At 35.7% G+C, this 27,428-nt stretch overlaps 1 protein-coding gene across 1 annotated transcript in view; it reads left to right on the top strand.

Moving 5' to 3' along the window:
* LOC149780725 (E3 ubiquitin-protein ligase MARCHF6-like) overlaps nt 1-26,607 on the top strand; it is a 101,132-nt gene extending 74,525 nt beyond the window's left edge. The window contains exons 21-25 of the mRNA XM_089937776.1: nt 9,377-9,511; nt 10,316-10,405; nt 10,952-11,084; nt 15,388-15,523; nt 19,235-26,607. Coding sequence (XP_089793902.1) covers nt 9,377-9,511; nt 10,316-10,405; nt 10,952-11,084; nt 15,388-15,523; nt 19,235-19,328 — 588 coding nt within the window. The 3' untranslated portion in view covers nt 19,329-26,607. The remainder of the gene's footprint in view (nt 1-9,376; nt 9,512-10,315; nt 10,406-10,951; nt 11,085-15,387; nt 15,524-19,234) is intronic.
* The last annotated feature ends 821 nt before the right edge of the window (nt 26,608-27,428 follow it).

Below are 27,428 nucleotides of genomic sequence, written 5' to 3'. Positions count from 1 at the left end.
AAATTGTTGAATAGTTTAAATATGTATGCAGTTTTTGCAATGGAATTACATATTTTATGGATTAATTTCAAGCCCCGACGGTACGATATCAGATGGCAAGTAAACGGTGTTGATACTATGTTTATTGCTATATATTAGATGTTGAATTCAGATACAATGAAAAAATATTGAATATTATAAATCTGCAGTTTTTTCAGTGGAATTGCATGCATTATAGATGAACTGAATGCCACGATGGCACGATAGTAAATGGTGTTGATACCCTATTCATCATATACCATAGACATGAATACATGTATATGTGCCAATGAGTTGTTCTCTCAAAAAAGTAAAATACTTCAAAACCCCGCATTAATGCGATCCAATTTTGTGGACCCCAATTATCGTGTTATAGCAGGGTTCCACTGTACCTCTCTTTTTATCTTCTATGAATATATGTAGTACTTGGTAAGAAGAAGACATCTCATTTTATTCTTAGGTTGGCCCATTGTCATAACACTATTGGGCTCTTTTTTTAGACTTGACAGAATTACTGCTAATGTATTACATAGAACTTTGTTCTATAAGTCCAGAGCACATGAAAGTGAAAATGATCAGAATCATAGTGATGATTACTGCAGATTTCTTAACAGTTATGGGCAGCCTATGTAAATAATGAGCTATAAATGACTAAAGAGCTGTGATCAAATATTGTCATTTCAGCCTGTGTAAATAATGAGCTATAAATGATTAGAGCTGTGATCAAATACTGTCATTTCAGCCTGTGTAAATAATGAGCTATAAATGACTAAAGAGCTGTGATCAAATATTGTAATTTCAGCCTGTGTAAATAATGAGATATAAATAGCCAAAGAGCTGTGATCAAAAATTGGCATTTCAGCCTGAATATATAAATATATAAATAGCCAAAGAGTTGTGATCTAAAATTGGTATTTCAGCCTGTGTAAATACACCACTCCCTCGATAACTCGCGCATATCGGGGTCCAGAAACATCGACCGCACTATAAGTGAGGCCCGAGTTATCGAGGGACCTATAAAATAATCCCAAAACCAATAAAGTGATTGACGACATAACAGAAAAATAAGGGGGGTGGGTAGGCAGATTATACTGTTGAATACTCACTTTATAATCGTTTTGAGATTAACTGTTAATAAATATCTCTTCATAACAGTGTACTTTATTATTTTCTCATAGGATAACATTAATTTCAGGATAAATTACAGTATATTGAGGCGATCATCGAAAACATTATTCCACGTGGTTTCCGTTCGCTGAACATGTGTACCACTTCACACATTGTGTGCTACGTCACTAATTTTTATGTTCAATTGGATACATTCTAGTTTTATTGTTTGATCCAAATTAGACGTTTTTTTTATATACAAAAGATCGACTCATTTCGAGAAACAGTGTCGATCGAACGATAGATAGATAGATAGATTTGAATGCGATAGAAGTAAAATGGAAAACAAAAAAAAACAAGGGTTAATCAGTACTAACATATTTAATTGGTCTACAAATTTAAAACAACGTAAATTAGAACAAGTTAATCCTTTACCTCATACAAGCGTCTTTGGATGCCTTTACTCCATTCGCATGGAAGCGCCTTTTGACGCCTTTACAAGATTTGCCGTTCGACGCCTGCTGTAAACATCAGCCATTTTGAGCTAGTTTTCGTAGCGCCACCTTCGGGGAAAACCCACCTATTAGATACTACATTCATTTCTGCAAATGACAATTATGTCAGATCACGTGGTCGCTATTCGTGCACTGGTCGATATCTGCTATTTAAAGTAACTGGGTCATAATCTCCACTCTCCAAAATGGCAGCCGCGGATTTCATTCAGTACGTACCATGTTTTCACGATTAGAATAACAACCAAGAAAGATTCAGTAAATTAGGTAAAGTCTCTAATATTGATGTAGGCAGCAATTAGTCTCTATAAATTATCAAATTCAGATGACTTAGTGATGTAGACAAACACGAAAACCTTGTAAATTCCGAGTATCGGAAATGGCAACTACGGTTGGTCACGCGGCCTCACTGACATGACGGTGAATGAATTCTCTCTCGATTTTGAAGCACATAAAAAAATTATTCTGTGAAAAATAATTACACAGCTATAACAATCGGACTTTACTCTTAAAATTTTTCCACATATAATATATGTGTACCAAAAATGTAAAATGGTTAAAATTGATGTTAAACATAACATACACTACATTGCTTAACAGTTCACAGGCAGGATTTCATTCAGTACTTACGAAGTTTTCACGATTAGAATCACAACCACGAAAGATTCAATAACTTAGGTAAAGGCTCTGATATTTATGTAAGCAGCAATTAGTTTTTATTGATTATCAAATTCAGATGACTTAGTGATGTAGACGCAGACGAAAAACATGTAAATTTCGAGTATGGGAAATGGCAGCTACGGTCGGTCACGCGGCCTCACTGACATTACGGTGAACGAGTTCTCTCTCGATTTTAAAGCACATGAAATATTCTTCTGTGAAAAATAATTACACAGCTATAACAATCGGACGTTACTCTTAAATTTTTCCACATATAATAGCTGTCTACCTAAAACGTAAAATGGTTAAAACTGCTGTTAAACGCAACACCACTACATTGCTTATCAAATCACAGGCATGCCTATGGGTATACAGTCTGCTAGGTAACAGGTGTTCTATTTATAGCGTGCTGCACTTTGTCACTATGCTCTATGAGGTAAAGGGTTAATATTTGCCGTTTGTGCCACGCTTGACAAATATCAATTCACTTTTTGAAAAAATCAGTTAATTTTTTTGTGTGTGTGTTACTCCTTGGTTTCTCTGCCGCTGAGCAAAATCCCTCAGATTTCTCAACTGCATGAGCTTTACGTAGTCAACATTTTGGGTCTCTAGCCACCTTATGGCAGTATCAAAATATTTGATTGCTTCCTGTGCAGAGGGGTGGGGGTGCAACATCTGTGTCTGCATCACTTTCAACACTTGTGTTACTCCAGTTAGAATCGTCTTCTGCTGCAAATTTGTTCGCTATAGAAATAATTATAGTTTCATCTGACATATATTCGGCTGTGGGGCAATCATTGTCAGCACAAATCCACTCCTCAATATCACCAAGAGAAACGCCCATCTCAGGACCATGAGTCTGTACAAATTTCTCCCAAACAGCCTCGGCATTAATGACATCAGTTTCACTGAAACATTCGAAGTCACTATCATCGTCGTTGTCTCTGTTACTGTTTTGCTTTACGTCAAAGGCAGTTCCAAGACCCTTAATCCAGCACCTGAGGTCTCTTGTAATCGATTTTTTTTTTAATGCAACAAACACTTCCCCAAGTTGTTGATGAAAACAAAGCTGGCATGTACATGTAATTAGGTTCTCACAGAAGTACTCACAGGTTTCGATGTGACAGTCGATTGACTCTTTTCATGTTTTCAATGAACAGAATATGTTGTGATTATAATGTTTACACTGAAACGGAATTAAAGGATTAGAACGTGACTTTCACACAGGAAGACGTTTAATTGGTGTTTATTTCATTCTCTGTTGCCACCTGTTAATATTTACCAGAAGTTTTCATTGATCGCTATTTCACCAGACTGTTTATTTACAGTATAATGACAACTATTTATCATAAAAACTTACATAATATATGATATCTTTAAACAGAGGTCTCGCTAGGATTTTAAAACTGGGTCTTTCTGCCTCTGAATTCAATCACTAAATATCAGTACATTTTCTCACTCAGCCGCCAAGTCAAAGCCTTTGAACTAGCCGCCTAGCTGTTGCATCATGTTCTTTTTTTTTTTTAATGTACTCTTATAAAATAGCAACAGTACATCAAAGAGTCTTTCAGCCACTGAATTCTGTCAATGTAAATATCAGCACAGTAAACTGATCAACACATTTTCCCACAAAGCAGGTGGCTGAAACAGGACCGGCAAATCTTTGAAATTTCCTCTCGCACCTATTACATGTGTACGGAGGACTCCCGCCTCAATGATTTTCTGCATCCCAGATCAAAAATTGGCGTCCAAATACACGTAATTAAGCATTTTCGAGATCTCTGAAATTAATTCTTCTCTAGAACTTGCAAATTTCAAAATATGGATTATATTTTGACGGGCATTAATCACCATTTTCGATGATAAAACGAGCAATGTATCAAGGTTTAATTTATCAATTCTTATCATAATTTTTTCATGTTCAGCATATTTTAAAGATATTTTAAATACATTTTCTCTGGAAAAAATCGGGAGCCAAGACAGACACTGCGTTATAAGCGGGATCGCGAGTTATCCGGGCGCGAGTTATCGAGGGAGCGGTGTACTGAGATATAAATAGCCAAAGAGCTGTGATCTAAAATTGGCATTTCAGCCTGTGTAAATACTGAGACATAAATAGCCAAAGAGCTTGATCAAACATTGACATTTCAGCCTATGTAACTACTGAGATATAATAGCCAAAGAGCTGTGATCAAATATTGTCATTTCAGCCTGAATAAATACTGAGATATAAATAGCCAAAGAGTTGTGATCTAAAATTTCAGCCTGTGTAAATAATGAGATCTAAATAGCCAAAGAGCTGTGATCTGAAATTGGCATTTCAGCCTGTGATGATACTGAGCAATGAATGGCTAATTAGCTGCTATATAATACTGGTATTTTTCAGCCTTTGTAAATACTGAGCTATAAATAACAAAAGAACTTTGATCTAGTATGGGCATTTCAGCCTTTGTAAATACTGAGCTATAAATGGCCAGATAACTTGGATCTAGTATGGGCATTTCAACATTTGTAAATACTGAGCTATGAATGGCAAAAGAAGTTTGATCTAATATGGGCATTTCAGGCTGTATAAATATTGAACTATAAGTGGCTAAATAACTTGGATCTAGTATGGGCATTTCAACCTGCATAAATAATGAGCTAAAAATGACGAAAGAACTTGGATCTAGTATGGGCATTTCAGCACTTGTAAATATTGAGCTATAAGTGGCTCAAGAGCCTAGATCTAGTATGGGCATTTCAGCCTGTATAAATACTGAGCTTTAAAGAGCAATAGAACGTGGATCTAGTATGGGCATTTCAGCACTTGTAAATATTGAGCTATAACACTGGACAACAAATTTTTACAAAAGTCATGTTACTGAAATAAAATTAGTCAATTCTTATCAATTTTTATGTGCTGAACACGAATATGACAGTCAAATTGCAAAATTGGCTCTAGTTTTTCTGTAATCTGCAAGAAATTAATGTTTACATAACGAAATGCATTCCAATAGTAAAAGGTCAACTGTAATAGCCTACCTATAAAAAATCAAGTCATTGACTACATCTTAGATTTCTTCGCCTGTCTCTTGTACAGCTGTTCGGGAGCATCTCTGAGGAGTGTCCAGCAGTAGTCAGCCAGCATTGTAGTGGACCATTTTCCCTGGTATCTTTGTTCCATTGTTGCGATATCTTGATGAAAACGTTCGCCGTGTTCATCACTAACAATACCACAGTTGCTAGGAAAGAAATCCAAATGGGAATGAAGGAAGTGAATCTTTAGAGACATATTGCAGCCAAGTTTCTTATACTTCATCAACATGTCTTCTACTAGTTCCTTATAGTTTTCTGCCCTAACATTTCCGAGGAAGTTTGTAGAAACTAGGCGAAAAGCATTCCATGCTTGTTTCGCGTCACCTTCCAGCAAGTTGTTGAACCGGTCATCTTTGAAAAGCTCTCGAATCTGAGGACCCACAAAAACTCCCTCTTTAATCTTTGCTTCGCTGAGTCGAGGGAATTTTTCATGCAGGTATCGGAATGCTGGCAAAGTCCGGTCAATGGCTTTCACGAAGTTCTTCATCAAACCTAGTTTGATGTGAAGGGGTGGTAGCAAGATTTTCTGAGCCTCAACCAGAGCTGGGTGTTGGATATTCTTCTCTCCAATGGCTACATTCTGCCTGTGAGTCCATTCCTTCCTCATGTAGTGCATTTCCCTTGCTTGGCTATCCCACTCGCATAAGAAACACATGTATTTTGTATATCCTTGCTGCAGTCCCATTAAAAGGGCAACTACCTTCAAATCACCACAGAGGTGCCAGCTGTACTTGTTATACTCAATGGAATTCAGTAGCTGCCTTAAGTTATCGTATGTCTCTTTCATGTGGACAGCATACGCTACTGGAATAGATGGAAGAATGTTTCCATTGTGCAAAAGCACAGCCTTGAGACTCAGTTTCGAAGAGTCCACAAATAGTCTCCATTCTTGTGGGTCATGAGTGATTTTTAAAGCATTCATGAGGCCCTCAATATCGGAACAGAATATCAGATTACTTTCCTTTCTGAAGAAAGGCTCCAATTGCTGGTGGCGCTTTCGATATGCAGTAATTGTGACATCTTCTTCTAGAAGATTCCATTGTTGGAGTCTTGATCCTAGCAATTCTGCCTTGTTCTTTGATAAGTCCAAATCACGAATCAGGTCATTTAGTTCTTCCTGTGTTATTCTCTGTGGGGTTGATGATGCACCACAGTGAAAATCTGGATCACTGCATGCTGATGGACCAGGAGAAGAACAGGTCGACTCACCTTTGTCTTCGTCAGATGAATCAAGAGAATATTCTGCTGGAGGTTCTGGAATAGGAAGTCCCTCACCATGTGGAACTGGTCTCAATGCAGACGGAATGTTTGGGTAGACTATTCTCGACTTCTTTCGCTTCGTTATTCCGCCGGAAAGAGGAGGAACCAAGCAGAAGTAACAGTCATTTAGGTGGTTGCTTGGCTCTCTCCACACCATTGGGACTGCAAACGGCATTGATGACCTTTTGCAATTCAACCACTGTGAAAGCTGTGTTGTACATGTAGCACAGCATATATGCGGAGCCCAAGGCTTGTCTTGGTCACCAACCTTGCATCCGAAGTAAAGATGATATGCCTTCTTCACTTGAGAATTGATACTTTTCTTCTGGTTGGCAAATGTCACTTCCCCACAAATATAGCAAAAATTGTCCGCGGTATTAACACACTTTCGAGGCATTACTGTTCTTTATTGTACGTAAATGGATAAAATAATAAGTTTTATGTAACAGTAGCTTGAACTGTCTCGCACAACGTCTAAAATATTTTAAATGCTGAACCTATCTGATTGGGCTTTATATAGTACACTGCTTACGTCAGCTTCAGCAGCCGCCTGGCATTAGTATAATAGGCCTACACATGTATAGTACACTGCTGACGTCAACTTACTTCAGCAGCCGCATGGCATTAGTATTGCATTGCATCAGAAAATGATGCAATCAACTGTGGATGATGTGAGCATGATGGTATTATGCAATGTTACATCATTATTCCGGATGTTGCTGCAGTCCTACTGGAGAAATTTACACAGTGAAACATAGAAAATGAGGTATATGAATATCTTCAAAACGAGAGCCAATACAAATTTTTCACGGTTATATTCGTGTTCGGCACACCAAAATACTACAGATTAGGGCCTTTTCAAGTCAGTAATGATTTCACTGTTGACCAGTGTAAGTGGCTAAAGAGCCTGGATCTAGTATGGGCATTTCAGCCTGTATAAATATTGATCTATAAGTGACTCAAGAGCCTGGATCTAGTATGGGCATTTCAGCCTGTATAAATATTGAGCTATAAGTGACTCGAGCCTGGATCTAGTATGGGCATTTGAGCCTGTATAAATATTGAGCTATAAGTGGCTCATGAGCCTGGATCTATTATGGGCATTTCAGCCTGTATAAATATTTAACTATAAATGCTAAAGAACTTAGATCTAGTTGTAAAGAATGGCTGTCTATTACAGCAGCATTGTACTTTTTGTCTTTGATGCATAAACACTATACAACCACCTTAAGTGCCAGACTGTCCGAATCTAGTAACATCACTTGAAATTTTTTAAATGTTTGACCTTGGCTCTCAAGTCTCCACATTCACTACATATAGCATGCCAGTTTATTGGGTGCTTAGCTATTGTCCATCATGTTGAAACTTTTCAAACTGACTAAACTGATCTCAAGAATCATTATGCCCTCTACTCCAACAGATTTCCAAACCAACTATTTGGCCCTTGAGAATCATTATGCCCTCTACTCCAACAGATTTCCAAACCAACTAGTTGGCCCTTGAGAATCATTATGCCCTCTACTCCAACAGATTTCCAAACCAACTAGTTGGCCCTTGAGAATCATTATGCCCTCTACTCCAACAGATTTCCAAACCAACTAGTTGGCCCTTGAGAATCATTATGCCCTCTACTCCAACAGATTTCCAAACCAACTAGTTGGCCCTTGAGAATCATTATGCCCTCTACTCCAACAGATTTCCAAACCAACTAGTTGGCCCTTGAGAATCATTATGCCCTCTACTCCAACAGATTTCCAAACCAACTAGTTGGCCCTTGAGAATCATTATGCCCTCTACTCCAACAGATTTCTAAACCAACTAGTTGGCCCTTGAGAATCATTATTCCTTCTACTCCAACAGATTTCCAAACTTACTAGGCTGCTATTAAGAACCACTATACCTTCTGTTCTAACAGATTTCCAAACTGAGTATATTGCTGTCGAGAACCATTATGCCATTGTCTTTCATAGAAAAAGGCAAACCATTTTATTTAGCACAGATGCTTTTACTGAAATGTGATATGAGTACATTATATATTTTGTACTTACTTTAGGTCTCACAACATTTTGCATAAAATATTTTTTTGCAAAATATTAGTGATTTATGTTCACAAATCTATACATTTAAACTCCAAAAGTGAGACCACACTCTATTTACAATCACATCAGACACTTCCATTTATTTTGTAATATATACTTTGAAATTTGATCACCTCTAAATTCAGACCATTGTCCTCAATGTAATAGGTCTTATTTAGAAGGTTGTACTGCACATAATAATGACCAAGGAACCAGCTTAAAGAACAGTATATTTTGATATATATACGATAGATGCAATTGCAAATTGTATAGACCATGATTCATGCTGACAGATCTGGGTTATGCATTTTGTAAAGATTAATCATTAGAAGAAATTACAATGACTCTGATCTGCTTGTGTATTATGTAACAACAGATCAGGTTCTGTGCTGTTTGCAGTTGGACCTGACTTTGTAAATATATATGGTAGGTGTTATGAACAAGTATCCTTATATACAGGTAAATATTATTTAGGGACAGATCTGATTTTCTTTTCATGTATTGGTGACTGTTATCTGGAGGTTGTTGCTATAGCAGGTATTGATTGTAGTTAGGCCCATTACACAACATTTTAATATATTCACACGCATGAACTTGTTGCTTGTTTTGCAAACAGAACAGATACTAATAAATTTAGTTAAACCATTTGTACTTCTTTTCCAGGCCTTGAAGTCTCTTTTTGTGGCATCACTGTTGATGGGAATGGTGCCACTTTTGTTAGGGCTTCTATTTGAATTAGTAGTGGTGGCTCCACTCAGAGTCCCACTAGATCAGACTCCAGTGTTTTTCCCATGGCAGGTACGTTACAGATATAAACAGACCCTTCTCAAAGAAAATGATGTCCCAAACATTAAGCTAGAAATAAAAATTTGTTGTATTTTATCATCAATATTTTGTATTATTATTTATGTCATTATGCCATCTGTGTACCTCTTCATCAGTCTGCAAATTCTTTTGTGTCACTGTTGAAATCTTCATTGAAAAAATGTTAGGGAACTTTGTCCAAGGATAGATTATTGCCAGAGTATGTATATTTAGTTCTTTGCTTGGCAGAAATGTCTAAGACATTGTAAAGAATAAGTTGATTTTTCAGTCATTTTTGTTTGGCATGTTTTTTTTTTTAAATGTTAACTATACATTTGGTAATTTTTCAAGGCAAATGCTTTTGATAAAATTTCACTTTAGAAATGTATCATTACTGGATATAATAATTATTTATCTGACTACCTCAAATGACAGTTACATATGAGTTTTGAGCCATGTTCTTGTCCCCTAAATATTTTGACTGTAAAAGATTTTAAAAATCTTTACTGAAATCTCCATCATTTAATGTTGTGTCATTTATCAAACTAAAATAGCTGCAGTCAAGGTAAACAGTAACTGTAATTTTGAGTACTTATTATATAGAGTTGAACTTGAACTTAAGAACCATTTTAATGTCATTTTACAGTTATTGTCATGTGTGTGTATGTGTGTGTGTGCATGTCATATGCAGCTTTCAGGTGCCTTGCATGAAGGCTAAAATATGAGCAAGATTATTTTTTTTATTAAAAAGAGACATACAAATAACAGTGTATAATATCATGCTACTTTTGTTTCCAGGATTGGGCCTTAGGAGTCTTACATGCCAAAATCATCTGTGCAATAACAATGATGGGGCCACAGTGGTGGCTGAAACGTGTCATAGAGCAGGTAATGATTTTGTCTTACTTCAGTCTTCACTAATTTAATTTTACTTTTGGGGTTTGAGTTCAGGAACCACATCTTCAGATCTGCTAGCCCGACCCTCAAATCCACTCAGCCATCGATTGTTACCCCTAATAGGCAAAACTTGATGTCTTGCTTCCTTGGCGGCAGATGCAGCACATAGTCTGTTTAATTTAAACCTGTTATTCTGTCATAAATACTGATAAAGGGAGCTAAATTATGTGAGGAAATTACAGAGGGTAAAAGAGATACTTGCTCAAGAAGTCAAGTGTTAAAGTGTTAAAGAGAGTGGTATCTGTCAGAGGATGGACTATAATTGGGTACAATGTGTTAATTATATCAACAAATTTGATACATTAAATAAGTGACTTGGCAAGAATATGCCTTTATCCATTTAGTTAGATTAACTTTGCAGGTTTTTTCTCTTTTCTCTTTTCAGTCCTTTTTCACACTTGGTTCTGAAAGGGGTTTGTTGATGCCCTTTCTTTGCACTTGGTATTTTTGTTTAATTTGGATCTTCCTCTATTTAAGGTGTACAATGATGGCTTACGGAATATGAATCTCAAGTTCATCCTAACCAAGCTATGCTTGCCTGTCATTGGTGTACTGGGGATGTCTCTTTCTGCTCCATATGTAGTAGCTAACAGTATAGTCCCATCATTAGGTCAGTATGGATTGGTGGACTTTGGAACACATGTAAAATTATATTATTTTTTTTTTAATGTCGTTAAGAGACTTAATTCAATCTAGGCTGTTGTTCACATGTATCATTATTGTGCTTGTAATACACCAGCTCAGATTGATTTGCCTGTGTTCTTATTTTCATGGAATAGATCAAGAAATAGGAATAGATTGTACCATAAATCTGGACTGGACATTTTCACTTACCTGTGTCTTAACTAAAATATTTTTACCTACAGTCATGCAGTTTAAATAAAATTCTTATATTTGTTAAGTAACACATGACATACATGGCAATGTATTCCTAAACATTGGGGCATTATATTTAATAAGTAGAAAATTACATACATGGCAATGTATTCCTAAACATTGGGGCATTATATTTAATAAGTGGTGCATGACATACATGGCAATGTATTCCTAAACATTAGGGCATTACATTTAATAATTGTTGCATGACATACATGGCAATGTATTCCTAAACATTACGGCATTATATTTAATAATTGTTGCATGACATACATGGCAATGTATTCCTAAACATTGGGGCATTATATTTAATAAGTAGTGCATGCCATTCATGACAATGTATTCCTAAACATTAGGGCATTATATTTAATAATTGTTGCATGACATACATGGCAATGTATTCCTAAACATTAGGGCATTATATTTAATAATTGTTGCATGCCATTCATGGCAATGTATTCCTAAACATTGGGGGCATTATATTTAATAAGTAGCATATGACATACATGACAATGTATTCCTAAACACTAGGGCATTATATTTAATAAGTGGTGCATGACATACATGGCATTGTATTCCTAAACATTGGGGCATTATATTTAATAAATAGCAAATGACATTCATGGCAATGTATTCCTAAACATTGGGGCATTACATTTAATAAATAGCAAATGACATACATGGCAATGTATTCCTAAACATCTGAGCATTGCATTTAATAAGTAGCGCATGATTAGGGCATTAAACACTGCATGGTTCTTCACTTGTTAGAGGAAGAAGAGCAGTAAAATACATAGTTTGGTGTTAATGAGAATAGCAGTAAAATGCATAGTTTGGTGTTAAATTCATTGTTTCAGAATTTAAATCAACTATTTTGTAAGTAGATTTTTTTAAATGATGGACTTTTACCCCAATTGTCTTAAGCCGTTTTGGTTGTTTGAAATATCTTATTTTGGGTTTTACTGGCACATATTAATTCAGGGTTTAAACTTATTTCTTTACAAGATGAGATTCTAATACAGTGTGATCCTGCTATAACACGGTAGTTGGGAGCCATAAAACCCAACTGCGTTATATACCGAACCATGTTATATGCAACCAAGTCAGTTAGCTGAAGAAAATGTACTCCCCACACACACAAAAAAAAATTGTTGGTGGGGTAATAAATGCGGGCAGTAAAATAAGTGCTTCGTCGGCACAGTTACTATCTTGAATTGATGCATATTAAATGAGAAATACACCTGTAGTGAAAACAGAGAAGACATAATAGTTTACTTTATTTAGAGAACCATGAATTGGTACATATACGTGAATCATGTTTATTTATAAATGTCTAATGTATAGCATGAATAGAGAGTATCAACACCGCATGCTCACCCGCAAACCTCATCATATACATTGAATCCACAATATAAGTGATTCCATCGAAAATATGCACGCACAGATTTAAAATATTCATTAATTTTGTCACAGGTCATATTGGTCTGAATTCAGTGGAAAAACATAGCACAATCACGTAACGAATGACGAAGCACATTTACTTTAAAGTACGTTCCAAGTCGGTAAAAGTTAGTTTGCGTTTTAAGCCACCGTTTTCAGTGGAAATTATTTAGATAGAAAGAAGAACGAATAATTTCGTTCATTCTGACATACGGTGCACGTTTCATTTGTTGTGCATAAAATATAGTCCCAAACAAAGTTGAACTAGTACAAGTAGATTGTACTTTTTTAACTTTTTCCCTACAAAAAGTAAACTTTGACAGCACAGTTAACGTGTTCCATTCACGTTGGAAAATGCAAAACTCCATCAGATTCCATCACTTTTATTTAAGTTTGATACTGACTTCCTTTGAAGAAAAGTTCTTCGCTGTTCTTGAAAGATTGTAGTCGGCTTTCTTTGATGAAGGGTGCATGCACTATTGAAGTCACCGCTAAAGGACAGCTTTGGTGAACCAAACGAATGCCCATTTCTTATTGTGGTGGCAACATCAAATAACTGTATTGCATGATTGAGACAGGTATTTTTTCCATTTGCTGAGTACGTTTTCATAACAGTCGGTGCTTCAAAGGTAATCTGTTTCCTTTGAAATTTCAGCAAACTATTTTATCTGGGTACATTTTTAAAAAGGAATTGGCCGTCGTTCAGACTATTCTAGTTACTGTCCCTCCATGCCTACTGAATAAACCAATAAGTAAAATTATTTTTTTATTTTTTATTTTTTTTATATTATTGACATTTGTGGTAGTAGCGTGATGCTGCCTTCCATGCAGTGTGTCTGAAAATTAACAAAGAGTCAACGGACGATAGAGACGCAGGTGTTCTGACAACAGGGATTATTACAGAAAACGTGAGCGTTCTGAAGGATTTAATTCTGAGTGGAACGAAGAGGAATTTTACTTACCATCCATGTACAAATGTCAGTCTTTGTAAATATATTAATTGCTAGAAAGTGGCAGAAAATCCGATGAAAGATAGATTACGAGACAATGCCTAGTCCGGTTGATCTCTGTTACCAGAAATGTCAACAACAACAAAGTGGATATTTCACAACATACAGAACTCATGCTAGATGTCAGGATAAGCTGATTATGATATAACAATGCTCTGTTTAGATGGTTTGTCAGTATGGACAAAGAATTTGTTTATGTAACAGTAGATAAATTTCAGTGCATTTTATATCCAGTCTGCGGCTTCCTTTCATGGGGCCTCTGAATTTCTGCACTCCAAACCAATGGTTGTATATAAAAGTTTCAACAGCCAACAATGTCGCCAACAAATAAAAAAGCCACATGGTATGTTTTGCAGCCAGTAAGGAAAAACAATCCAAGTTTGCAACATTGGCGAAGACCTTCGCGATCCCAGAATAAACTTTGTATGTGTTTTTTCTTCTTCTTACTTTTAAGAAGAAAAAAAAACTTTTTCTTGCACGAGAAAAATACTTTTCCGTGTTGAAGAAAAATAAATATAAAATTCAATGAGCCAGGCAATCATCTTTTATTATTCATACGCGATCTCTTCCCCAAAATGATAAGCAGCTTTTTATGGTTTTTTTTTCGTACTTTTTAAGAATTTGTTTGTGCACAAGAAAACTACATGTATATGAAATTTTGGGAGCCACGCCACGACCGCGTTATATCCGAATTCGCGTTATAACGGAGCGTGCTATAGCAGGTCACACTGTACTTTGAATTTTTGGGGTTTTTTTTAATGTGATAGGAAATGTTTACTTTGTATGACATGCATATAGATTGCTATCTTGATTTACAACTGATTATGATTTCTTTAGAATTAAAGGTTTGAAAGGAAACAGAACTTATATACGTTCATTATATTGTTTCCTCGTACCAACATAATGCAGGTCAGCAGAGTAAAGTTAGAATTTTTATTCTGTAAATTGAAATGACTTTACGTGCCAATTTATAGGAATATACATGTACAGTAGTCACACTTGTTTTACGTGATACATTTTGTGGTTTGGTGCATGATCATCTTTCCTGACTTGATGTTTTGGGAGAGTTTTGAAAAAGAAACATCCTTTGAATTAAAAAAAATTATTGTTTTGTAAGCCAAAATGTTCTTTATTTCTATTCAGTAATGGTCATATGTGAACCTTGAAAAAGTTAATTTCATTCTGGAAAAACCCTGGAAATGACCTGGAAATTTATCTTCAAAAAAGCATGGGAACCATGTAATACATTTTGTATCGATGAATGCAAATGATTGGTTTACTGGTTTTTAAACTGTTATATTCATCAAAACAAATTCTTTATTTGTTTCATTAAATGATTAAAGAAAAAAATGCATCCAGAGAAAAATCATTTTATGGTAATCAAGTAATAATTTATGGTAAATAATATATACGTATTCAGGCGATATGTTCAGCACTTTTTACATGATTTATTTTCTTGAAGCTTCTTGATTATGTCATTGAAACTTATCTATCTTCCTTTGTCAATGAAGTTTTAAAATCTCAATGCAGAATGTCTAATGATACTTAGAAATAAAAAGATTCAATTTCTAATTTTTGTTGTTGCAGGGTTTGATTTTGAAACCCAGAATTTAGTGCACAGAAGAATATATCCATTCCTGCTTGCCTGTGTGATCCTCATGCTCATCAGTATGCTACAGTTCAAACAGTTTAGGAGATTGTATGAACATATTAAAAATGACAAGTAGGTATCATTTTTTTGTTTCAAGCAGTACCTGTCATGCCGGATCTCATACAGCAGTAGTGTTTTGCGTTGCCTGCACACAAATGCAGAAACATTGTACTATACCCCAGATGTTGTAGGTGTTTATAAATGTGCACCTTTGCATTTAAGTTAGTTTCTCAGATACTATTGCATGAACAGTCATGAAATTTATGCGGTTTGGTATATGAACAGTGTTTCATACACTTACAAGAATCAGAAAAGAAATTATTTATTGGGTATCATTTTACTTAATACTTCATAATAGACTATTTTTCTGTAATATCAGCGTGGATTTTTTCTTTCTTTATCTTTAGAGAATTGTACTAATTTTTTCAAATCTTGCATAAATTTTGTCTATGCATGTACACAATGTTGATATTTTCTGACAGGCTAAAGTTATCTTGTGCCTACCCTGTAATAATTGTATGATTATGGTCGCTTTTGTCAATATATCTTTATTCACATTTATCTTGAGAAAATGCTGCCAAGCACATATTTTGATTGTTCAGAAGGTTTTGCAGACTTTAATCAAAAGAACATTTGTTGTGTACTGAGTAATCTAGTGCACAAACTAGTTTTATTTTCACAAATGTAAATATTGATATCAACAAAAGAGGTATTGGCGGTTTGATCCCTGTATCTTATCTTCAATGTCAAGGTCAAAACTTAATATTTTATGTTTTCCATCACACTTTTCATTCTGGTGTATAACTTTAAAGCTGTTAGATATCAAAGAATGAAACATGGTACACTTGTACCCCATGCATCAGCAGTCTGTTAGATATCAAAGAATGAAACGTGGTACACTTGTACCCCATGCATCAGCAGTCTGTTAGAGATCAAAGAATGAAACATTGTACACTTGTACCCCATGTATCAGCAGTCTGTTAGAGATCAAAGAATGAAACATGGTACACTTATACCCCATGCACCAGCAGTCTGTTAGAGATCAAAGAATGAAACATGGTACACTTGTACCCCATGCATCAGCAGTCTGTTAGAGATCAAGGAATGAAACATGGTACACTTGTACCCCATGCATCAGCAGTCTGTTAGAACTGCAGTGCCAGGTCCATTGAATTCTAGAGTTCTGCATGCCAAGTCATATTTGTCCCTTTTATTTTATTATTTTTAGTACATAACAGTAAAAAATACAGCTCATACCTTATGCCTTTCCAAAGAGTCTGGCATGCCACCATTGGCATGTATGCCATGGGATGACAACACCTGATGTATATCATCATTTCAAGGTCTATAACGAGGATCCTATCTTCAATGTCACAAGTCAGCACTTTACGTTTTCTTTCATTTTTACCTCTCTATTCAGTAACATTGAAGCCATTTGAGATTAGGGGATGAAATGTGCTATATTTGCCATGCACTATATTCATATCCTATCTTCAGCATTGAGGTCATAGAATTTGGGGTTTCAGTAGCATCTGATGTAAAAATAGTTTGGGCATTCATCTGAATAGTCCTACACTAGTTAAATGAGGCCTACTTTTCATGCTGTTGTGATCATATATACCTTTCATGTTGAGGTCAGATTCAGGGACTGTGTTGCTTGTACAGCCACAAGAGTAGGTATGTGTTGAGGTCAGATTCAGGGACTGTGTTGCATGTACAGACATGAGAGTAGGTATATGTTGAGGTCACATTCAGGGACTGTGTTGCATGTACAGACATGAGAGTAGGTATATGTTGAGGTCACATTCAGGGACTGTGTTGCATGTACAGACATGAGAGTAGGTATGTGTTGAGGTCAGATTCAGGGACTGTGTTGCATGTACATACAGAGAATAGATACGTGTTGAGGTCAGATTCAGGGACTGTGTTGCTTGTACAGACATGAGAGTAGATATGTGTTGAGGTCAGATTCAGGGACTGTGTTGCATGTACAGACATGAGAGTAGGTATATGTTGAGGTCACATTCAGGGACTATTGCATGTACATCCATTAGAGTATGTATATGTTGAGATCAGATTAAGGGACTGTGTTGCATATACAGACATGAGAGTAGATATGTGTTGAGGTCAGATTCAGGGACTATGTTACATGTACAGGCATTAGAGTAGGTATATGTTGAGGTCAGATTCAGGGACTGTGATGCACTACAGACATGAGAGAGGTATATGTTGAGGTCAGATTCAGTGACTGTGTTGCATGTACAGACAGATAATAGATATGTGTTGAGGTCAGATTCAGGGATTGTGTTGCATGTACAGACATGAGAGTAGATATGTATTGAGGTCAGATTCAGAGACTGTTGCATGTACAGACATGAGAATAGACATGTGTTGAGGTCAGATTCAAAGACTGTGTTGCTTGTACAAACATGAGAGTCGATTTGTGTTGAGTTCAGATTCAAGGACAGTGTTGCATGTACAGACATGAGAATCGATTTGTGTTGAGGTCAGGCTCTGGGACAGTATTACATGTACAGACAAAGAGAATAGATATGTGTTGAGGTCAGATTCAGGGACTGTGTTGCTCATACAGACATGAGAGGAGATATGTGTTGAGGTCAGATTTAAGGACAGTGTTGCTTATACAGAAATGAGAGTCGATATGTATAAAACTCAGATTCAAAGACTATGTTGCATATACAGACATGAGAGTAGACGTGTGTTGAGGTCACATTCAAGGACTGTGTTGCTTGTACAGACCTGAGAGTAATTACATGCATGCATCAAAGAGATCTATGACCGCTCCTGCAGCATGACGGTTAGCGCGTCTGCCTTAGATGCGGGAGGTCATGAGTTCAATCCCCAGCCGAGTCATACCAAAGACTTATACAAATGATACTAACAGCTGCCTCTCTTGAATTCAGCATTAAGAAGTTAGCATTAGGACTGGTCAGCCTGGTGTCAGGATAATGTGACTGGGTGGGACATCTTGCTACATGTCTGCGGCATGATGCTCCAGTGCTAGTGCACTTCATTGATTACATTCACATTTGATATGCTGGCAAGATTCTAGGACCAAGTTGCTTATAATGTCATCAAACTGGATATGAGTGTACATCCTGAAAAGTACAGCATCAGGATTTCAAAGAACAAAAAGTACTGGCAACTGTTATCAAACACATGGTTCTTTTTACTCACCATTTAGATAATCTTCAGTATTAACAACTACAAAACTTATTTTGGGATACATGCATGCATATGCTATTTATGCATCGATATTGTAAGTGTGTTGATATTTGGGGGGGGGGTAACACCATTTTTTGGTTTATAACCATTTTTAAACACATGATGGGGTATGTTTGATGGCCAGTATAATTGGTGGAGAAGAGCCTAGGAAAACCCTAGTACAAACCACCGGTCCACTGGCAAGCTTGCTCATATGCCCACATTGGCCGAGCCTGAGACTTCAGCCCACATAGACAGAGGTGAGAAGGCAGTGATCAAGAGCAACCGACCTACTGTAAGCTTACAGCAAGCTTTTTCACATACCAAATTTGGCTGAGCCCAAGACTCAAACTCACATATGTATTTACATGTATATAGATGAGATTGGGAGGCAGTGGATATAATTTCTAGTATTAATGCTGCCAGTTAAAAAATTTCTCAAGAAACCTAATTTGTTTTAAAAATTCTTTTTCAGCAACACTTTAGTTAAACGTTAATATAGGAAAGGAAAATATATTTTTGAAATGTGTAAGTAAATGTAAATTTATCTATTGACAGGTACCTTGTTGGTCAGAGGCTTGTCAATTATGATCATCAAAGACGATTTACACCTCGGCCAGATCTCGAAAAACCATCTCAACCAGCCACTTGACAATCAAACGAGAATTCAGGCATGTGTTTTTCATATTCCAAAGGACATTAGAAATCTAGAAGTTAACACAATTTGACATTATGGTTTGTTCCTGTGACAGTTGAACTATTGTATAAATTAAAGGCAATTTAGGATATATCTTTGCCAGTTTTCCAGAGATGTGATATATTGTGATTATGGAATTCTTAAGTGTCTGCATTCAAATGGTCAGTAATTAGGATTCAAGATGCTGCGCACTGAATTCACAGGCAGTCTCCGCATAGAGAAGACGACTTTTTTTGTGTTGTAGTTATCATGCACATGACATGAGTGAACTAGACTGGTCTTATATTATCTGAAGATACCTTGAATACTAAACCTAGTCATGAGAGCAATTATTATTTCTTTTACACAGAATTTATTTGTGTGGGTATTCATTTTCCAGGACTTAGGTAAAAGTGGCATTTTTTGTTATTACCTAAATTCATGATGTAAGAAGGAGTCCTTTTGTTTCCAGGGAAGGAGTCCTTTTGTTCATTGGGTCTATGAATTTGTAGTAACCATGAAATCCCTTGAAAATTGGTGCCCATGACAAATATTTAAATTATGGTATGCTGGATTACATTTATTACGCATCTTGTATAATATATACCCATTCAAAGCAGCAATATATATATTATTTTGTAACATCTCTCAAAGACCATGGAAAAGATTTAATCACATTACAGCCATCAAAATAACATCTCACTTCTCACCTCAAAAGCATATCAGTTATGCCTACATCATTAACTCCGTATACATGTACATTGTTTTCAGGTTGTGCACATGTGTGTTGTGCACGTGTGTAGAGTATGAAACAGATTAAATATTTTGTTAAGAGTTTTTATATCTGTGTTACTGGTAATGATGCATTTCAATGAACCCTGCCTGTTATTTAATTATTTACTTATTACATGCATTTCACATTTATACCACAGTTATGAACATTAACTTCTTTTTCATTACTCCATTAAATTCATAGTAGTTTCATGCTAAGTTTTTGTTTAGTTATTATTACATTTCTGATACATGTCTGCACATACAATAGCTCAGCATTTGAATTGCGTACTTGTTAACAAACTGAAATCTAACTATTTATTCTGATCATTTTAAACCTCACCTTTTTATTTAGATATAAACAATGTGATTAATCCATTTTATGATGCAGTCTTTACGAATCATTGACCAGATTATCTTTTAAAGAGTACACCTATCATTTGATAACAAAGCACACAAAATATTCAGCAACAATGTATTATCACTATAAAAGATAATACAGCTATCTACTTCCAAGCATTTTCAAACAAATAACCCAAATGCCTACCACAGCAATTCAGTTGACTGAGTAAATTATTCAAGATACCTCCTGAATCATTTTGACATATCTTTATTTTAGGTCAGTGAAATTTAGTGCATGTACAATTGTAAATGTACAATGGGTTGGAAACATGAGCTGAAGCTATCATATATATATATGTAGTGAAACTAGTCAAAACCAAAGCCTCAAGACTTAAATTATTTTGTAATCCCAAACTTTTCCTATTTAATATCATCATTTTCTCACAGTAAACTGAACCCCTCAACTCAGAATATCAAAACAAATTTTGATACCAGATTTTAATTTTACGCTTAAAACACCCCCATAAAACTGAAACTCAGTTCAAACATGGAACTATATTTTTTCTGCTGAATTCCTGATACATTCTGCAACAGATTAATTAAGGTTAGCAAGCACCATAGTGGATTGATCTGTGAGATAAAGACCTGAAAAATGTCCCAAGGACATGTGACGTTAAAACAATACTTGACACCCATGCAACACAGATTAGGGTTGACAAAAGACTAGTCTGAAGTATTTACACCATATAAAAGAGCCAGCTTTTAAGGTGAATTATTAATAATTAAATGCTTGTTGTTGTTGTGGGTTTAACGCCACTTTTGTGCACACATCAGGCAATGCATGGTGGCCGGGGAAAACTCCAGTAAGAACCACTGACCCACAGGAGGCTACTGGCAGGCTTTCTCACATACCCACATTGACCAATTCCAAAACTTGAACCCACATGGACAGAAGTGAGATGGCAATGATTGAAACAGGTGAGTGCTTTAAACCACTAAACCACCCAGGGCCTCCCAAATGCTTGTAGGTAGATTATGTTTATCTGTTTGATATGCAATTGTGATTGATGCTATTTATTTGTAAACATGAGCAATGGAACATGATTTGTTTGTTTTTGTTTTTAAAAAAATTAAATATCAGGGCTGTATTAACCTGGCCTGTGGCTTTGCTTTTGATGCTTTGCTGATGGTGACTGAAAAAGCTGTATTGTATGAGTCCGATTCGCTCAATGACAAACATATCCAGAAGTTTAGATCTTATATAGAAATTAAAATGCTATGTGATTGCTAAGGATGAACTTTATCTGGGTGTGGCACAAGAAATGGAATCATTAACACAAGCAACATTTGTTAAAGAAAGATGTAAGGAATGAAGCCTTCATCAGGCCAAGCTATTGAACTGTGAATATTATGAATTATACTGAATATTTAAACATTGTGGAGTATCGTTTATATTTATAATGGTAAGTATTTAATTCCTAATATGTTTCTTGTGACAAGGATAACTATAATGAACAACTGTATTTATTTATCTGAAAAGATGTGATTTTCAGAAGGAACATATATTGTTAGGGTATTTCTTCATTAAATACATGTATTTTTAAAAAAATAACATTCTTAGTTTTGTGCATTTTTGCACACTGACACTGATAGTCTTTTTATTTAATTACATTATCTCTCTTTTGTCATATAAGTGCTTAGAAAAAGAAAAAAATCCTTTATTAAACCAAAAACTTCTTAAAACGAAAATGTTTTTGGGTCCCAGGAGTTTTCAGTTTTGAGGGGTTACACACACACACACACACACACACACACACACACACACACACACACACACACACACACACACACACACTCTTATGCATTCAGTTTGGTTGTATTTAAGATAAAAACTTAAAGCATCAGATGTCATAAGAAACGGCTTGCACTTCACAATTCCGATTCTGTCAACATGGGAATGGAGGAAGGTGGTGTGATGATTAAGCCAGAAAAAGTTAGTAATATACATTTTGCTGCAAGTTTCTAATTATAACATGTATGTCTGATCTGTAAGTCTGTATGAACTGCTGTAAATTGTATGGCCTGAAATGGAATTCTGTTGAATTCATTTTGAAATAATCAGCATTGTATTACGAATCATTACTCTTGTAAATTGCCTTTCAACTTATGAAAGGAGTGTTAGTTAATACCAAAGATTTGTATTTGCTATTGGTAGTATATTTGCCCCATTTTATGAGGGTTGTTAAGATGTAAATCCGTTTACATGTAAGAAAAATGATGCATTTTTCATATGAGTACTGATTTGTGCCATGTAAAAATTTATGGTACGTGTACTTTTCTTTCTGTATGAACCTAGACCAGCAGTTTCTAATTTTTGTAAATTTGCTTGTCTACATAATTTTGACCATTACTACTTTTTGTGTGAAAAGCATACAGCATTTTTTATTGTCAGGCCCACATTAATGGGAAGGGAGTCAAAGCAGCCACTTTTTTAATGTTTGTATAGTATTCTCACACCATTCTGTAACCCCCCAACCGATTTGAAAAAAGGAAAGCATGAATGATATAAAAAAATGCACAAAACTTAGTCAAGTAGTTTCGTTTGTTGATTTATAACTTCTAACCTGATTGTCCCATATACTATCAACTTGTTGACATTTCAAATCAAAAGGGTGTTTCTTTAGTAACTTAGTCCACATATTTGCTCGGGCCAGTTTGTGTTCCCTTGGCAACAAACAGGTTAGAAATCAATGAATGAAATTAAGTTTTGTTTATTTTGTATATCCTTGATGATTTTGTTTTGAAAGTCTGTAGGGAGGTACAAACAAACAGGAGTGTATGCAAATACTATAGTGATTATGCTATCATCATTTACAGTTAAGGTTTTATTTGAAGTTTATCATTTGCTTTTATTTCCTGAACACCATCATGGATTTTCTTCATGCTTGGAAGGAATTGATAGAAGGTAAGACAATTAACTCTATGACTTGTTAGCTTGCCCATTTGATCAAGTCACAGTCATAAAATACTTGCATTAGGGTTTTGTTTAAAGTTGTATATTTTGGTTATATGTCCGAAACCCCTGCTTTTTCTTTCATATTTGGGATTAGTAATTATGAAACAAAGATAGTGAAATATGCATCATGCTTATTTAGGGCAGCAGTGCTTTGACCAAGGGCTTGACATGTAGGCCTAAATGCCTTGACCAAGGGCTTGACATGCAGGCCTAAATGCTTTGACAAAGGGCTTGACATGCAGGCCTAAATTCTTTGACAAAGGGCTTGACATGCAGGCCTAAATTCTTTGACCAAGGGCTTAACATGCAACCTAAATGCTTTGACCAAGGGCTTGACATGCAGGCCTAAATTCTTTGACAAAGGGCTTGACATGCAGGCCTAAATTCTTTGACCATAGGCTTAACATGCAACCTAAATGCTTTGACTGAGGGCTTGACATGTAGGCCTGAATGCTTTGACCAAGAGCTTGACATGCGACCTAAATGCTTTGACTGAGGGCTTGACATGTAGGCCTAAGTTCTTTGACCAAGGGCTTGACATGCAGGCCTAAATGCTTTGATCAAGGGATTAACATGCGACCTAAATGTTTTGACTGAGGGATTGACATGTAAGCCTAAATTCTTTGACCAAGAGCTTGGCATGCAACCTAAATGCTTTGACTCAGGCTTGACATGTAGGCCATAATGTTTTGACCAAAGGATTCACATGCAGGCCTTGATGTTTTTTGAGCAAGGGATTGATATGCAGGCCTATATACTATGGTCAATAGCTTGACATGTAGGCCTTAATGCTTAGACTGAAGGCTTGGCATGCAGGCCTGAATTCTTTGACCAAGTGCTTGACATGCAGGCCTTATTGCTTTGACCTAGGGCTTGGCATGCAGGACTAAATTCTTTGACCACAGGCATGATATGTAGGCCTTAATACTTTGACCAAGGGATTGACATGTAGGCCTTAATGCTTTGACCAAATGCTTGAAATGCAGGTCTTAATGTTTTGACCAAGAGTTGGGTATGTATGCCATAGTGCTTAGACCAAGGGCTTGACATGCAGGCCTTAGCCTTTTTGTTATTATGTTGTCACTCTCTTTTTAGGTTTAGGTGTGGATGAAAAATGCAAAGTATTCAGAGTATAAAGAAGGCATAGTCTCCCTGCTGGCTCAGAGATGTAGAATAGGCTCATTGTGTGCTCCTGCATGTCATTCAAGGTGACTAATGAAGGCAGCATGTTTGAACTGTGAAATGCCCCATGAGGATGTTTCAGCCAAGAAGGTCCTTGACTTTTTAAAAGAAAGTGTTTTATGTAAAAATGTTGCTTCATATTTTTAATGATTTTACCCATTTTTTTGCTTTTATATTTGTTTTGTTTGTTTTGGGGGGGATAATGAAATTTACTCTGGACTGTATAGCCAGGGTTGTGCTCATGTTCAGTATATATACATACTCTATAGATATGTTATTGTTTGAGATATCCACTTCACCATGGCTTAAATAGTATATATTATGAGAACTGAAGCTTCTTTTTGATTACTGGGGTTACTTTTCATAGACCTACCATGCTGCTTTGCTATTTCAATGTTGATGAAAAAGACTAATTATTCAGACTACCAAGAGATTATGTTGAAGTCAAATACCTGATGTTAATCCATTGATAGTTCATTAAGAGAATTTTTTTCATGGATTAATAGTAGGTATGATAATTACTGACTCCTTTCTGATTACTGCAGTTACTTTCTTAGACCTACCATGACTGCATAAATCTTTTCTGCAGTCCAAATAAAAATTCTTGCAATGCATACAGTGGTCCTTTGTTATTAAGTCTCTCTATATACAAGTGATCTAAAGCACTCTCCGTTACGGATCACTGCCATATCACCTCTGCATGGGTTTGAGTCCATTGTGGGTATGTGAGAAAGCATGCCAGTAGCTTGTCATGGGTCGGTGGTTCTTTCCGGGTTTTCCCAGTTCAAACAGGTATGTCTGTGACATGTATTTGACCTTTGACATTTGGGTCAAGGTCATAGTCATTGAAAATTTGCATTAAGGTTTTGCTTAAAGTTAAATCATTTGCTGTATCATTTGTTTGTTTGTTCTAAACTCCGTTATTGATTATCTTCATACTCAGCATGAATGATTATGATGCTAAGGTAATTCATCCTGTTAATATAAGTTTGAAATTTGAGTCAAGGTCACTGGCATAGAAAATTTGCATGAATGTTTTGGTTTAAGTTTTTTCCTTTGCATATGTATCATAAACCCTTGTCTTCATACATGGGATGAATCATTATGATGCTAAGGCAGTTCATTCTGTTACATTCTAGCTTGCCCTTTTAACATTTGGTCAAGGTCACAGTCACAAAATTTACATGAAGGTTTGGTTAATGTTTCTTTCATTTGCTTGTAATTCCTGAACCACTTAATGGAATTACTTTAGATTTAAGTAAACCATTATGAAGCTAAGACAATTTTCTCTGTAGCTTACTCACTTAACCTTTTGACCTTGGGGTCAGGGTCATATTTGACAAAAATGCTTTCATTGTGGGAAGGTATGCAGGCCCTGGCTTTCATATTTTATTATTCTATCTTCCTAAATTCCACTGCATGTTGGTTCTTAGCTGTTGATTACCAATTATAATGTGATTTCAAATCATTTAATACCTTATTTGTGTTTTATGTACTATTAAGACAGTTTTAGTGGAACATCCCTCATTAAAAGGTTCCCTCATTCATAATGCTGGTCACATTGATAGCTTACATGAATATTGCTTTAGAACAGGTTACCTATGGTTTGAATGTTTTACTTTTTACCATGCAAACTATCAGCCAAAGTCAGTATACTTAATGTTTTAAAAAAATCTAGATGATAGACGCACATATATGAAAACTAGAGCATGAACTATCTGGAATATTTGTTGCAAAATTAAGTGGATATATAATGTGATTAAAAAAATGAGAAAATGTGTGTGAGTGAAAGAAGAATAAAGTTTAATACGTAAAATGTTCTTTTCTAGTGATATCTAATAAATTTTTGGTGAGACAGTTTTTTACATGTAGCTCACTCTGATTGTGCCTTTTCCATCTTGCCACTTGTCCTTTCTTTAATTAAACAGTCTTATTCAAATTTCAGTATGTTTTGTGTGATACAGTCAGCTATTAATAAAGACTGCTCCAGTATCCTAAGTGGTGAGAGCATCAACCTTGGGTGCAGGAGGTCACAGGTTCAAACCTTGGCCATGTGTTTCTAAAGACTTACAAGAGTAATACTAGCAGTTGCCTCACTAGTTGCTCAGCATTATGAAGTTAGTGTTATGACTAGTTGGCCTGGTGTTACGATAATGTGACTGTGAGGGACATGATGCTACATGTTTGCAGCATGATGCTCCAGTACTAGACATCAGTATAAACTGCCATACTGCAGGAATTGTAGTGATATGACTGGAAAAGTATTAAAGCTACATTAAAAGTGCAAATTGCATACATGCACACTGTTAATAAGCCATTGTGGATGCAATCACAGTCTTAGAAAATTTGTGTTAAGAGTTTGGGCAAAGTGTTTTCATTTGCATGTATTTCCTAAACCCTTTGATGGATTTTCTTCATACTTGAGATCAATCATGATGAAGGTAAGACAATTTTTTTCTGTTGCATGCTCACTCCCTCGTTTGGTCTTTGGAGAAAGGTTACATAAAAAATTTGCATGAAGATTTTAGTTGAAGTTTTTAATATATTTCTAAAACCATTTGGTGGATTTCTTCTTACTTGAGATGAATCATTACGAAGATAAGACAATTCATTCCATGTCACGTTATCTCTTATTGTTCTTGAGTTCAGGGTTACAGTCATAGAAAATTTGTGCTACAGTTTAGCTTTAAAAATTTTTAATTTTCCTATATTTATTGAACTGTTGATGGATTTTGTTCATACACTGAATTAGTATGAAGATAAGA

This window comes from Sinohyriopsis cumingii, chromosome 16 (genome assembly GCF_028554795.1).
Source record: "Sinohyriopsis cumingii isolate HCF-2022 chromosome 16, ASM2855479v2, whole genome shotgun sequence".
In the NCBI taxonomy this organism is placed as follows: domain Eukaryota; kingdom Metazoa; phylum Mollusca; class Bivalvia; order Unionida; family Unionidae; genus Sinohyriopsis; species Sinohyriopsis cumingii.
Note: the sequence above shows the minus strand (reverse complement) of the source record. Positions and strands in the feature narration are given on the sequence as shown.